This window comes from Rhipicephalus sanguineus, chromosome 8, assembly GCF_013339695.2.
Source record: "Rhipicephalus sanguineus isolate Rsan-2018 chromosome 8, BIME_Rsan_1.4, whole genome shotgun sequence".
NCBI classification, from domain to species: domain Eukaryota; kingdom Metazoa; phylum Arthropoda; class Arachnida; order Ixodida; family Ixodidae; genus Rhipicephalus; species Rhipicephalus sanguineus.
The window spans coordinates 159,332,601-159,346,266 of NC_051183.1; the positions used below are offsets into that span (position 1 = coordinate 159,332,601).

Sequence of the window (13,666 nt, forward strand, 5' to 3'; positions counted from 1 at the left end):
ATTTTTAGTTCTTGTTATAAGTTCCTGAAATGATGTTTGTGCACTATTCCTTTATGACTAATATTCATTTCTGTGCCACCTATGTGTATTTACTTGGTGTATATCACTCATTGCTTTCAAGTTTTATTTTTATAATGTTTGTGCAGTATTGTTTTATGACACATATTCATTTCTGTACCACCAATGTGTATTTACCTCGTGTATGTGACTCATTGCTTTTAAATATTATTCTTATGCTGATTGAACAATTCTTGACATTCATTTGTAAAATTGAATAAGATGCAGACTCTGCCTCTGATGCGTCTCTTGTGGCAGCATTAGTCTTGCTGCTTGGCACAGCATGCCCTCAAATATCAGACCTTCTTCTGTGTACTGTGTTTATTAGTAAATAATTAAGCGCTAACAAAAATAAATTGTATTCTGATTCTTGATGCACCGTGGTCAGCAGTTCACATTTTCTCATTCTTGCATGCCTATTACTACAACAAACAACGAGCGAAACAGCTGAAGTGTTTGTGGATTTCGTAAGAAAACAGGCGAGCTTGTCTTGGGTCTGCCAACGTTCATAAAGTGGTCAGCACGGCTGCTAATGGTGCTTTTTTCCCCAAGATATTTTGCTTCTACACGCGTGGCCGTCTTGCATGGTTAGCATTTGGTGCCCATCTACATGCCACGCAGTACATGTGCTATTTAGTGAACCCACAGCCATAGGTCGGCGTACTCACTTGTGAGTCGACTCACTCAGGCTCAGATCGAGCCACGAGTATGAGTCTGTGCGAGTCCAGGTGAGTGATATTTTGGTTTGAGTCCGAGTGAGTCCGGTCGAAGAAAATTTTCGTAAGTGTGAGTCCGGGTGAGTTCGGCTAAGGAAAAGTTTGGCGAGTCTTAGTCTCAGTGAGCTCCACAATTTTTGCCGAGCTATGCCCACAGCCGCCCCAGCAGCGCACCGTAGCTGAAACCCAGTATCAGCCCAACCGGACAGCCATGCGGTATAAGTACCGTCATAGGGGTGCGCAGGGTTCCCCATCGGGGGGGGGGGTTCATCGCAGCGCCCGCCTCCTACTAAGTCGATGTACAAAGCACATTTTGCTCCCCCCTCCCTTGGGTGACTAGGGGGTCGTCAATGTATGGGGCAGATTTTGCGCCCCCCTCCTAGGTGTCAAGGTGGGGCGCCCCCCCCCCCCCCCCCCCGCCGTGCACGCGCGCCTATGAGTACCGCAACGTGTCGCCTTTCCTACTGCTGTGACAGGCGACTGACATTTCCGTGCGGTAAATGTCGTATTTACGGCGTTCCGTACGGAGGTGCTAAGATGCCCCAATGAAATGGCCTGTACTGAAGTACAATAAAAACTCGGGGTCCCTTATGCATTTGTCTGAGACAATTACTGGAAGGTGAAGGCCATCAAGACGATGTTCTAGATGAATTACTAACCCGTTCAAACGCAGGTAATTAAGAACTTCAGCACAAACGAGGACGAATGACAAAGAGATATGAGACGAGCCTTGGCGCAGTGCGCGTGTCCCGTCCTGGTTAGCGCTGGTTTTCGCCTTCAAAATGTACTGAAGTAACATTTGTATCGGATGGAGTGGATTAGCACAAGCACAGACCCTTAATATTTTCATCAAGTAAGGTACGTGCATGGGTCGCGGGCGGCTGCGGATGCCTGCGTGCAGCGCGTATAATCGCCCATCGTGGCAGCTGCACGCCTAATACATCTTTCAAATGTGCCCGCGCGGGAGCCTTCGTCTCTTTTTCCTATTCTTCTAAGCTTGATTTCGGCTGTTGTAGAGCGACGTTTTTAGTTGGGTCCTCATAGCCGTCGGCGTGCGGCGTCTGCTAGCGCGCGCTGCCCATAGGCCGTGCGTTTGCGTGAGGCGGGCGCTGCCCATGGTTGCCAGGCATGGCCACGCATGCGCAAGGGAGACCCATGTGGAACGTACTGCAAAGAACCTCTCCCGAGCCAGCGGCCCAGCGCCTGACCCACCGGTGGCTACTACCGGAAGTAGACGACGCGACGGCACGCAAGCGTTCTCGCACGTCACATCGTGACGCAGGGCCTCTTGAAGGCGGAGCTTAGCCCCGAGCGCTCAAAGGAAAACTTGAGGGTGAAAGGCGGAGTGGAGGAGGAGGGAAGCTATAGGCGATGCGCAAAGCGCCGACGACGTCATCTGCCGCCATGGCTCGGAAGCGCTCGCGGGGCCCGGCGAGCAGTGTTCCCGCGAGCGTCTATACGCGAGTGCACGGATGGATGTGTTTTTCATCGTGATTTAACAATTCTGGCGGGCCTCAGCGATGTCGAAAAATACCTGCTGCGTTGTCGGCTGCTCAAACACACACAAAAAATCGCCAGGAACGCACATCTACATGTTTCCGGTGCTATTTCATGAGCGAAAGCGACGGCGGCGGTGGATTGCGGCTGTACGACGTAGAAGCTAAGCAATCGCGCTTTGTTTACGGCAGTGTTAGAACGATTACCGTGTTTTTATTTCTTCTTTTTTGTCGCTACGTTTTCAGCGAACGCTACTACGTTTACACTTTGTCGCCTCGCCTGCATTGTAGACACTACAATTCACATGAGGTTGTTATTACTGATAAGACGCGATACCTTGGCTCACTTGAAAAACGAATGGCGCGAAGCGCAATGCGAGAGAATGTAGGGCAGGTGACGGCTCCTTTAAAAAAGCACCGTGGAATCACATGTGTGCTGTACGAAATCGGCTGCATTCTACCTATTGATGGCACTGGAATGCGATCATCGGTGCAGAATGTTCGCTGTGCGCTTCTGCACCGATGATGACAAGCTTTCTTTTTTCACAAGTTTATCGTGCTGGTTTCAAAGTTTTACCAACGCTGACCCTTCACGTGGCCGACCCTGTGAAATCTATACGCCGGTGCGACAGCGCTCCCTCAAAATCTACTATATCAGCACATGGCACGTAAACGAAGCTACTGTGTCAAGAAAAAACATTGGTTCACGCGTCAACGCATGCAGGCGTTAGTGATCGGGACGTTATAAAGGAAGCGGTGTACTTACGATGAGCTCCACTTCGTAGGAGAAGCTTGTTGTCGATTGTCTGTGACAAACACTTGTCGCGTATGGGGACATTGTCGTCCCACACAGCTGTGACATCGGACACATGTCCACTATTATAAAGTGCGGCTCCTTTGCGCACACTGTTGCCGCAAAAGTAATTATCTGGGACGCGCACAACCGGCGAATCGCACGCGCGCAAATGAGGCGTCTGTTACGCGACCCGCGAGCGGTTCCAACGGCCGCCGCTACGCGGCTTTCAGTGGCGCCCCTATAGGCGCTGCGCATCACGGATATATTATACATAGCTCCCTTAAAAAAGGCTGCTTCGACTGAATTATGGTGCCAATGATTTGCTCCAGTAATGGTCTTAGCAAAAACGAAATGTCAAGAAACTGTTTCAGGGACCCTTTAATGCGCACAAATAAATTACTGCTATACTGGATATTAATGTGGGAACAGCGGTCGTTTACACACACACGTGCGTGCAGACACAAATTCAGTATTTAAAGTCTTTGAGCATTTATTAATAATGTAAGCCGTGAAGGCTCATACAGGAGTTCGCATACAAACAGCACTCGCGAAGCGTCTATACAGAGAACACGCATGAAAACAAGAAGACGGCCCGCAGCATTGTGTACAGCAGACACGCTATGTCGGTAAAAAAAATACAAGAAACAAAGTCAAGTTGTACAATGAGAGTGCATCGTGCAAAACCAGTTAATACAATAAAAACTCACCGGGACCCTTATGCATTCACCGCCGAAAACCATCTTCCCTCTTCTTCTCAGTCGATGTATTGATCGTGCCCCTGTGCACCTAGCGCGGTTTTGCATTGCCTGCAGGATCGGAGGCACCTCACCTGGTCTTGCGCTGCCTCCATGATCTGCCCACTTTAATTTGACCGGGCTACAATGTCATGTGATGACGGCATCACGTGGCGTCACACCAAAATGTGTGACGTCAGGATGGTGACGTCATCACGTGACGATGATTTTTTGCATCACTCGCCCCCGACGACGCCTGATGCTGGCAGTCAAGTTTCGCGTTTTATGAGGCGTTTAAGGTTTTCACCTTGAAAGAAAACGTCCGCCTCAGTGATATAGTGGTTGTGGTGCTCGGCTGCTGAGCCGCGGGTTCGATCCAGGCCGCGGCGGTCGCATTTCGATGGAGGCGTAATGCTAGAGGCCCACGTACTGTGCGATGTCAGTGCAGGTTAAAGAACACCAGATGGGCAAAATTCATGGAGCCCTCCACTACGGCGTGCCTCATAGTCATATCGTGGTTTTGGCACGTAAAACCCCAGATATTATTCTTAATAAAAGAGACCAATAAACGATGCAGTGGATCTGCCGCTCTGAATGCAAGACAGATTGGAAACACTCAATAACATGTGCGTGTAATTGGGCATGCGAAAAAAAAAAAAAGAAAAGCTGCAGATACAGAAAAAGACACTGCAGATACAAAAAAAAAAGCGAAAAACGCACAGATACTGCGCGTATGCGATGTTTTATGGCATACTACACAACGGCGTTTGTGGTGTCCTGACTTCCTTCTTGTGTCCTTGTTTGCACGCCCTGTTTTTTTAGAATGACAACTTATTCATCGTTTTGACAAGGAATCAAGGTGAAACTCGAGGGCCGATACAAATGCGGCCACAGATTGTGAGCAAGAAATGTCAGCAATAATAATGATAAAGGAGCTTTGATTTCATCTCAGCAGGATATTTGCAACATACTGCCCCTCAGCCCTCTATCCAGCTGTTTAGAATATGTATGATGCAATTTATCCACCTTAATCGCGCATAGGTAGCTTCGCAACTCTGAAATGTGTGTGTTAAGATACGCATCCTGCTGCTGCTGCTGACTTGTATATAAATACTTTAAACGGTTATTTGTGTATTTGGAATGCAGAGTTTCCGGCATAAGGAAGACTATTCGTTTTCAACATAACTGAGTCTGCGTCTACCTCTAGCCCAAAACATGCACAGGCCGTCAGTTTACATGAGTTACGTGCTCCCTTAACCCATGTATGCCCAAACTCAGCAACAATGAAAAAAAAAACAATTTTTTTTTTTGCACAAAAAATGTACCTCTACCCTCAAAAGAAAGCACAAGTTCTCAATTTACTGCCAGGTAAACGCAACAATGTTTTTCAAGCCGTCCTATACATATAGGGCACTGGGCATTAGGGGTGCTATGTGCGGGTTGGTAAGCCTTGAAACATTTCACGTGCACACCGACATTGCACTTCTTCCTCTCCCTGACGTCTGTCACACAAAGGGCGCGTTTGCTCGGAGAAAGCGGTCGGCACGTGGCAGCATGAAAAGCAAGCAATGTCTAGGCTTGCACACATTGAGAATGAAGCCTGCTTGATGTGTTCTAGGTGGCGCTAGTCATCAGAAAGAAATAGCGATGTTAGAGTGCATCAAAGAAGCATCCTATATGTAGGACACTGGGCATATATGGGTTAATAAACATTTAGGCAACGACAGCACTAAGAGCTGCCCAAGCTTTTAGCACTAAATGCTGTCCAAGTTGTTATGGCATCGTTCTTTCGCTGCGATATATACTGACTCAGTGGTGTTGAAAATGACTCAATGAAGATGACTCAGTGATGCTCCAGTACCTTTATTGTCGTAATTATACAATGAATGATGTATTCACTTTCAAGCGAGAAGGAGTTGTGGCAATGCTGCGCATTTTTTTTTTTTTCCAGGTACATACCAGCTGGCTATTTGTGCCAAGCACCACGGTGTGCCATTCTACGTGGCCGCGCCCACGACCACCGTGGACAGCAGTTTGTCAACTGGCAAGGAGATACCCATTGAGGAGAGACCAGCACAGGAGATGACGTCCATACAGGGAATCCAACTGGCTCCTTCAGGTATAGGCATTTGCTTTTGTACGCACAAGTGGCAAAATATTCCTTTGAGCACCAATTCTTTGTTTTCGGCATCACATATGCCTCTGCTTCATTGCCCAGAAAACAGTGGCAGTTTAGGGTCTGTTCACAATGATTCGCAGGGATGCTGTAGTTTCTAAGGATAGAGCCGCTGGAGTGGCAGCATCTGCCGCGGGACCGAGTGAAGCCACCGGCAGCTAGAGGGCGCGCACTGCCATAAGGCAGTGGAATATATGCGCAACGCTCGAGCCGGCCTTTCCAACCCTACAATGAAAAATTGACACAGAGGCCACCTTTGAGCCACGCCAATTGACAATGGTGTTATCTCGTCGACAGAACAAAGTATCTCGTGCATGGCCGCCAGGTGTTCTCTGTCGGTCCCTACGTGGGAGACGCCCGCCAAGCGCGTCCTGCAGGACATCAATAAAGTCTTTTCCAATCACACTGTGCACGTCTTTCATTAGCGATAGGCTTACAGAAAAAAAAAAAAGAATTGTTCAAGCGATGCTTCGCGAATCGAGCTTGCTGGCGAACTTGGAATTATCTGGAAAGGAGGTTTTGGTCATGCAACCACCAGTTAAAGTGAAACGCACTTACTTTGTTAATAAGCAGGCCACTTACCAATGTGAAAATATAATTAAAATGATGTCCGTACGGAACGCTTGTTCAAAATGGAATGACGGCTAAGCCGCAGTTCTCGAGTAGCGCTGTGCGCTTGGCGCGAGGTTAGGGAGTACCCGTGGTTTAGTGTGCCAGGTGGTCTATTCATTGTAGGGCTGTGAAAATATTCGAAAATTCCGAATGAAGAGACGAACAGCTTTCTATTCGATTCGAGAATAGTGCGTATTAGAAACACCGAATATTTTTCGAATCACCAATGAAAAAAACCTCAAAGGATCGAACGAAGCGCTGGAACAGAGGGGTAAAGTTTTTTTTTTTAATAATTGAATTACCATGATGGAATGCAGCCCAAGCTATTGCGGGACCATCGGCGCTATATTGATTACAGGATGAAGGCGTTTTTGCTTAAAACTCCAGTGTCGGTGAAGCGCAGATCGAGTCATCAATGCACAATATTCATCATGAAATTTATGATGATGTTGACTCGTGAATATTTTTTAATATTTATATGTCTGTTTTTATTTAAAAGCTGTTGAAAGTTTTCCATTCGCAAATTAGGGGTTTGACAAGATGGAGCTTGTTATTGATACCGTTATCCCATTGCTGTTGCCACTTCGACTGCAGAGCCAATCGGATTGCTCGCTGGCTATCTTTTAAAGGAATGTTTATTCGTGTAACTGGATGAATGCGCCGCCAGAGAGGCGCATTCATCGGCCTTCTCATTGCCTGGGATCCCCGTATGACTAGGTACCCAGCAAAAACGGATAGTAGTATCCTCACTATTTAGAAACACTTTGTTTAAGATATCGCCGAGTGAAGGTTCACACTCCAGATTCCCAATGGAGGGCTTTCAGTGCACCGAGAGAGTCTGTGTACATAACAGATTTCGTGTGTTGGCCCGTGATTACTTTTTTTACTGCTTCCAATAAAGCATAAACTTCGGCTGTAACTTCGGCTCAAGTGGTCAAATCGCCACAGCCACGTCCGAAATACCAATGAAAAAAACCTCAAAGAAACGAAGCGCTGGAACAGAGAGCTTTAATGCCTCCCAGTACAATTATCAGGCATTTTGGTGTGCGCCCAGGCTCTCGCAAATACATTCGGTACCTGCCGCGAACCCCGCTTAACTACGTACGTGCCAACCGCCACTTTTGCATCTCGTGATGAGCGCCGCTGATAACAACAAAGCGCGGAATAGATTACGGCTATCTCGCATAAAGCGTTTGTAAACGATGGCGCGGAACACAAAGTCTGTAGTGGAAGTGTGGACGACTCGTCCGGCTTTCCCCGATGCGTGTGCGCATATGCGCACACACATCGCCGAATCGCCGCCGATACGCAGCATTTGCTGCCGTGTCAAGCCGATCGTTTCTAGTTTTGTGCTTTACATCGCCAACTAAGCTGATGCCGTCACTTTACTGTTGCTGTATCGTACGCACGCATTTATCATGAAAGGGTTCGTGATGCGCACTTATTGACCGCACACGGGCGCGGCAATGGCGAGCTGGTTTCGTCCGCGAAGGCAACGCGTCTATGCGGTCTCGCACAAAGAGGCAGCAGGAATGGCGGCGCTGCGCATTTGGGTCCTCGCCTATTAAATGCGTGCAACTGCGCTAGGCCACGTGCACCACCGAGCAGTTAACTGAAGATGCTTGTCGTAAGGGTTGTCAGCGATTAAGCCGTACTGGCGCGTTTGCCAGCTGCCGCCATCACGCCTCCGTGCATTTCCGCTGCTTATCCGTAACATCGTCGCACGGACCCTTAGAATTTCTGGCCTGCTTCACCACATAACGCTTCGGCATTGCGGCAAAGCTGACTTTCGGACTCTGCTACTGTCTCAAACGGATCGACTCGCGAAAGCGCTGGTTCGAACCTAAGAGATAATAGACGCGGCACAGGTGGGGGCTTCAAATAATGCCTTTCGGACCTGCAATTTGGGCAGAAAGTCCGAAAAATCGGACGCGGAATAGCTTCAGCGTCCGAAATTTCGGACGTTCTAATACATTGAAGTCTATGGGGCTGGTGACGGTGCCGCGAAAGCGTCCGAATTTTCGAGCATGTCCGGAAAATCGGGCGTCCGAAAAATCGGCAGTTGACGTACATGGGGATTGGGGAGAGACAAACTAATTGCATTTTGTTCTGTGACAATTCTTATACCTACGTGGTTGTTTGTTTTCTGTGTAAAATTAAGTGTAATCTTTATATTTTTCCTGAAGAGCACGGAATTCTTGTTTTATGTGTTCTCTTGGGGTGTCTCTTTTCTTCAAGTGGTTTCGGGAGAAGTCGCAAAGCTGCGCCAAGTCGAGCCAAGGAGGAAGTCTCTGCGGTTTTTTTGGCGACATTCAGTGTCTCTTCAGAAATACCATATGTGCGGCAGTGCTCTTCAAACCGTAGAATCAGTGGTTTGATTGAGTCTGGTTTGTTTGAATAGTGTAGGCGTGTGTTGCAGGTAGTCGCAATGTCTTGGCATATGTGCGTGGGTGACGACCTTATCCTTAAAACGTAGGCCAGAGTTAATAGTACTCTTCACTGGCACAAAGAAGGTTCGTTACATTCTTCATATAGACTCTGCACCGGCGATGTCCTACAGGCGCCACTGGACAAACGAAGACCAAGATTATGTATAGGGTCCAGACGCTTGATGTAGGATTCACGCGCCGTGCCGTGAACTACACAACCATAATCAAATATGCTGTGAACAACGCAACGGTAGATACGCAGTAGACACTGTCGATCAGAACCCCACCGCTTCTCGAAGTGACTTGATTTGCTCCTTAATTTCCTCAAAACTCTCATTTACAAAGCCCATTGACATCTTTACCGATGTCATCTTTTATGGCACAGTTAGAGGGATCGGGTTTCTTCACTCCTAACCATAGGGCGTTCATTCTGAATTGTAATGATGTGCTGCATAGATGGCAAAGGACACAACACGTACATACAAGGGCCTTGTGTCATTTCATCTATGCAGCGCATCGTTACACTTCAGAATGCCATACCAACTAGCACCAGTTGATGCTGTATGGAGCACTTATAGCTTTCGCAAAGGTCAGTAACGTTTCAGCATTAGTTTCCTCCGCGTCGCTCCTATCTCCAGCCACAGTACAAAGATTAAATGGTTACAGCAGTATAACAGCCAGAACAGGTCAGAGCATACCAGCAGCCATACAGAAGCTTTCGTAAAGAATCCAACAGGATGCCTACGGGACAGCATTATCGAGTGTGCCCGCTGGTGATGGTTCCAGCTGATGCAGTTATTCTCGCTCTGTGCAGGCATCGAGTGTTGGAACCCAGCATTTGACGTCACTCCAAGCGAGCTCATCACGGGAGGTATCATCACCGAAAAGGGCGTCTTCCCAGCATCACAGGTGCTCGACAGTCTGCACGCCTGAAGAAGTGTCTCTTAAAGTTCCTATAGCCACAGCATTTCACTCGCATGCAGCTATAAAAATGATAAGCACATTCGTGCATTTTTTTTTACATGTTTGTTGGAAAAATAAACAAGACACAAGGTGTGTTGGATCATGATGCTGCCATTCACCAAGGGCAGGATTTTATTTGGGTTGAGGTTGTTTCTGTGTCTGTACGTATACTTGTGTCTATCACGAATTTCTGCAGTCTAGAGTCTGTCGGAACTCTTTAAACATATAACAAAAACCGTTTATCCATAAAGAATAAGGGAGAAGGAAACAAACAAGAAACTAATATCATTTAAATTTAAACTTAATTTGCGCGCAAACATTTTTTTCCCTTGCAAGTAGGAACCAATTCGCCAAGCAGAAAGTTTTTTTGAGAGGTCACGTGAGTAGCTGCACACCTAGTTGATGAATTCAGGCTAAATCCTCGATACGCAATTCATATGGTGCAGTTTTACACTTATGCCATGCAATATTACACCTGATAATGACTCCTTGCCCGACGTGATGACTGCAGTGATGCTAGCGAGCACTTCTGAACTTTGGAGCAGGAAATGTTTGCATCTGGGAGCACCCTGGTGCAGCTAAATTCACATACTGGAGTACATTGGACAAGCAAGTTGCATTTACAGTCCGAAATCTGAATAATTATGATGGATTGTTGCGGTGAGCTACATAAACATCTCGATTAGTTGCAAATCTCACGGAGAAAATGCTTTCCAGGGCACTCATTATTTCACTCGATTATGCAAAAATAAGGGCGTAAGTGGATGTTGTGGAATAACCTCCCCCACTATTCTTTTATAAACAAGCAAATAAACAACATACGAAATCAATAAAATTGTGTATTATGAAATAACACTCTAAATACAACTATGTGGTCATTAAAGTATGAAGCTCTTGCCACAAATCTATAGTCGATCCCTATTTTAATAAAACGTTGCACAATAAAATCGACAGAAGTGACAGACTAAAGTCGTGGCATACAACACTGCCTCAAAGCATGGCCGTCGGCAGGACTGTGTTTCATCACAGCAGCGGCAGCCTTCTGCATTCAGGGTGCCTACGAATATAATTTTTCCAAATTCCCTGACTTTTCCAGGTTTTCCATGATGATTTAAAGCAAATTCCATGACCGGTACATCTGCTTGGAAAACTCTTCGCACTGGAAACAAACCCTCAAGGGGGAAAAAAAAAAGGTCCATGGGTCGCTATAGTGTTCAGACACAATTTCTGCTTTTGCAACACATTTTTTTTTACTAGAAAAACCGTTTAAAGATGCCTTCCCATCAGACACGATGGCCACTGGCTTAGCAGGCACACTTTCAGCACTCGTGCTTGGCACAGCCGGTACACATTCACTCGTTGCAATCACAGAACACCAAGTTGGGTCCAGCACTAAAGAAAGCGCAGATGTTTGTCTGGGAAGCACACTGCGACAAGCTAACAGTGGCTAGGTGTTTCTTGCTCACAGCGCCACTGGAGACAGCGGCGATGCCCCTATCACTGAGCGAGAACGTCTTCTGGCATTCCGCGCACTGAGCCTTACCTGTGTCGTTCGGCACTGTTCCAATTCATGGCGAGCGCTTGGATATTTTCGCGTTCACCCAATCAGAGTTAAGTGAACACTTCTTCGCGGGAGGCATAGCGACTCACTGCATCGCAAGAAGAATGGCAATATGGCTGCAGCCCAGGCAGCTTAGCATGTGGATTGAATCTAATCCGACCTGGATTATCGTATTTACTGATTTGTGTCCACGCCTAATTTGCGCACCCCTAAAATAAACTTTTCAGTAAAAAGGAATAACTACTACACGCGTATTCTGTGGACCTTGCCCAGACAACGACCAATGACATCACAAAAAACGGAGTCGTACTGCGAGATTTCCTTTTTTTTTCTCAAAATGATGGGCACACACATGTTTGCATTGTATTTCTCTGGGCTCTAACACCTGGGGCGCAACGCAAGTCTTCCGACGCCTGTAATGAAAGCTGGGGGTTGCGCTTAAAGCGCTGACGAATCAGTGGCAGCACAGAGGAATCTGTCAGGCCGCAACAGTTGCCAGGGCAGCACCATGGCTGTGCCTCAATTCCGTGGATTAATCACGGATGCCAGCGTGTTCCCTTCGTTTATGAGCTCTTCTATAGACGCGATGCGAAAGAATAATCACAGATTTAATAATATGATCTGAAGAAACTGAAATGAGACTTTTCACTGTAGTTACCCCGTGCTACCAGCAATAGGTGAGTAGCTGAGGACGTTTGCCGTTGCATCAGGAACGACATGGCTGCTGATGACACTTCTAGCCTAACCAGAAGGCCTTCAAGCCGAGCCATGATCGTGGCCCAGACAAACATGCACAAATTTATCGGCGTGAGTAATGCTGTGCTTGGAAAGTGAGATGTGTTCTGCGGTCTGCAGAAGCAACAGGTATGCACTGCCTACTTTATTTTTCGCTTCTGCTTAGCTGTTCACTATGGTTACAGCCGACGGAGTGACTTTTTAAGCTTTGATCAATGGTAATGATTATTTTCGCGACAGTTCCACAGACTGCCATCAGTTTCCATGACCTGGTCAGGTTTTTCACAAATTCCATGACTATTCCCTGACTTTTCCAGACATGTCCAAATTCCCTGACTTTTCCAGGTTTGTAGACACCGTGGCATTCTCCAAAGGCGAAAGCCAGCCACATTGATCCTTTTGATTGATTACTTAATGTTGCCTTAAGTACATGCTGTGCAGCACTTGAAACGAGCAACGTTTCTGGAACAGGTGATGTCAGCCAATACGCCACACTAGAAGTAGGGGGATGAGCTTTGCCTTGTAAAGTTCAGGCCGAGCCTCTACCTTGGACAACCTGAGCTCCTGGACGAGGCATTCTGCCAAGAATGTGAGAAGGGGTTCCGGAAAACCGCTTGTTCCGAGGCGATCCAAATAGGTCGCCTCAGAACAAGCGGTGTTCCGGGCCTAGAAGTCAAAAGCCTCTGCGGAGAGCAAGTTTTGCCATCGAGCCGACCTGCACAGCACAAGCGGCGTCTGCACTGTATATGGCGTCATGGCTCGATCGGAATGCACGTGCGAGTGCTGTTTCGCCTGCAGAATAATCCTACTGGCTACTCTACGGCGCCCTCTGGCGCAAAAAATTTCAGGTTGGCACCATGGCTACTTTCTGGCTACTTTGAACTTCTATTTTGGCACATTCAGTAGCCATTACTCTTATTATTTGCACATGAAATAGCGAGCTAGCCTAACAACTACTGTCCGTTTCCTAGCGTTTCTGAAGGGTCAGTCGGTGCATGCGCCTGTCCTCTCTTCGCCAGAAGTCTGGTGCTCATCGGGACACCTCAACACAACCCACTGTGCGCCTGCCAAGACGGAGTGTCCAAGTTCTTTTTCACCTAGTCAATGTGACTCACACCTACTGTGGGGGACTGGACAAGAATTCGGTGGTCTAATAAATTGAAATAAAACTTAACATTTGGGAAGTTATACAATATAACTTGAAAATGGCAAAAGTAACTTCTGCAAATTAAATATGAAATTTAAGTGTGGCTTTTGGCTATCAAACTGATGAAGTTGTGCGCATGCTGGCAAATGCGTGGCTAGCATGCTGTTCGCACTTACACCATCAATACTGACGCTACGAGCCAATTTATAATGCTGATGCACAGCGCGTGTTCTCGTGTGAATTT

General features: G+C 47.1%; 1 protein-coding gene across 2 annotated transcripts in view; it reads left to right on the plus strand.

Annotated features, from left to right (window-relative positions):
- Window positions 1–10,072, plus strand: part of LOC119402428 (methylthioribose-1-phosphate isomerase) — a 203,216-nt gene extending 193,144 nt beyond the window's left edge. For both annotated transcript variants that reach the window (XM_037669573.2, XM_037669576.2), the window contains exons 6-7: window positions 5,751–5,918; window positions 9,831–10,072. In XM_037669573.2, the coding sequence (XP_037525501.1) occupies window positions 5,751–5,918; window positions 9,831–9,949 (287 nt within the window). In that variant the 3' untranslated portion in view covers window positions 9,950–10,072. The remainder of the gene's footprint in view (window positions 1–5,750; window positions 5,919–9,830) is intronic.
- The last annotated feature ends 3,594 nt before the right edge of the window (window positions 10,073–13,666 follow it).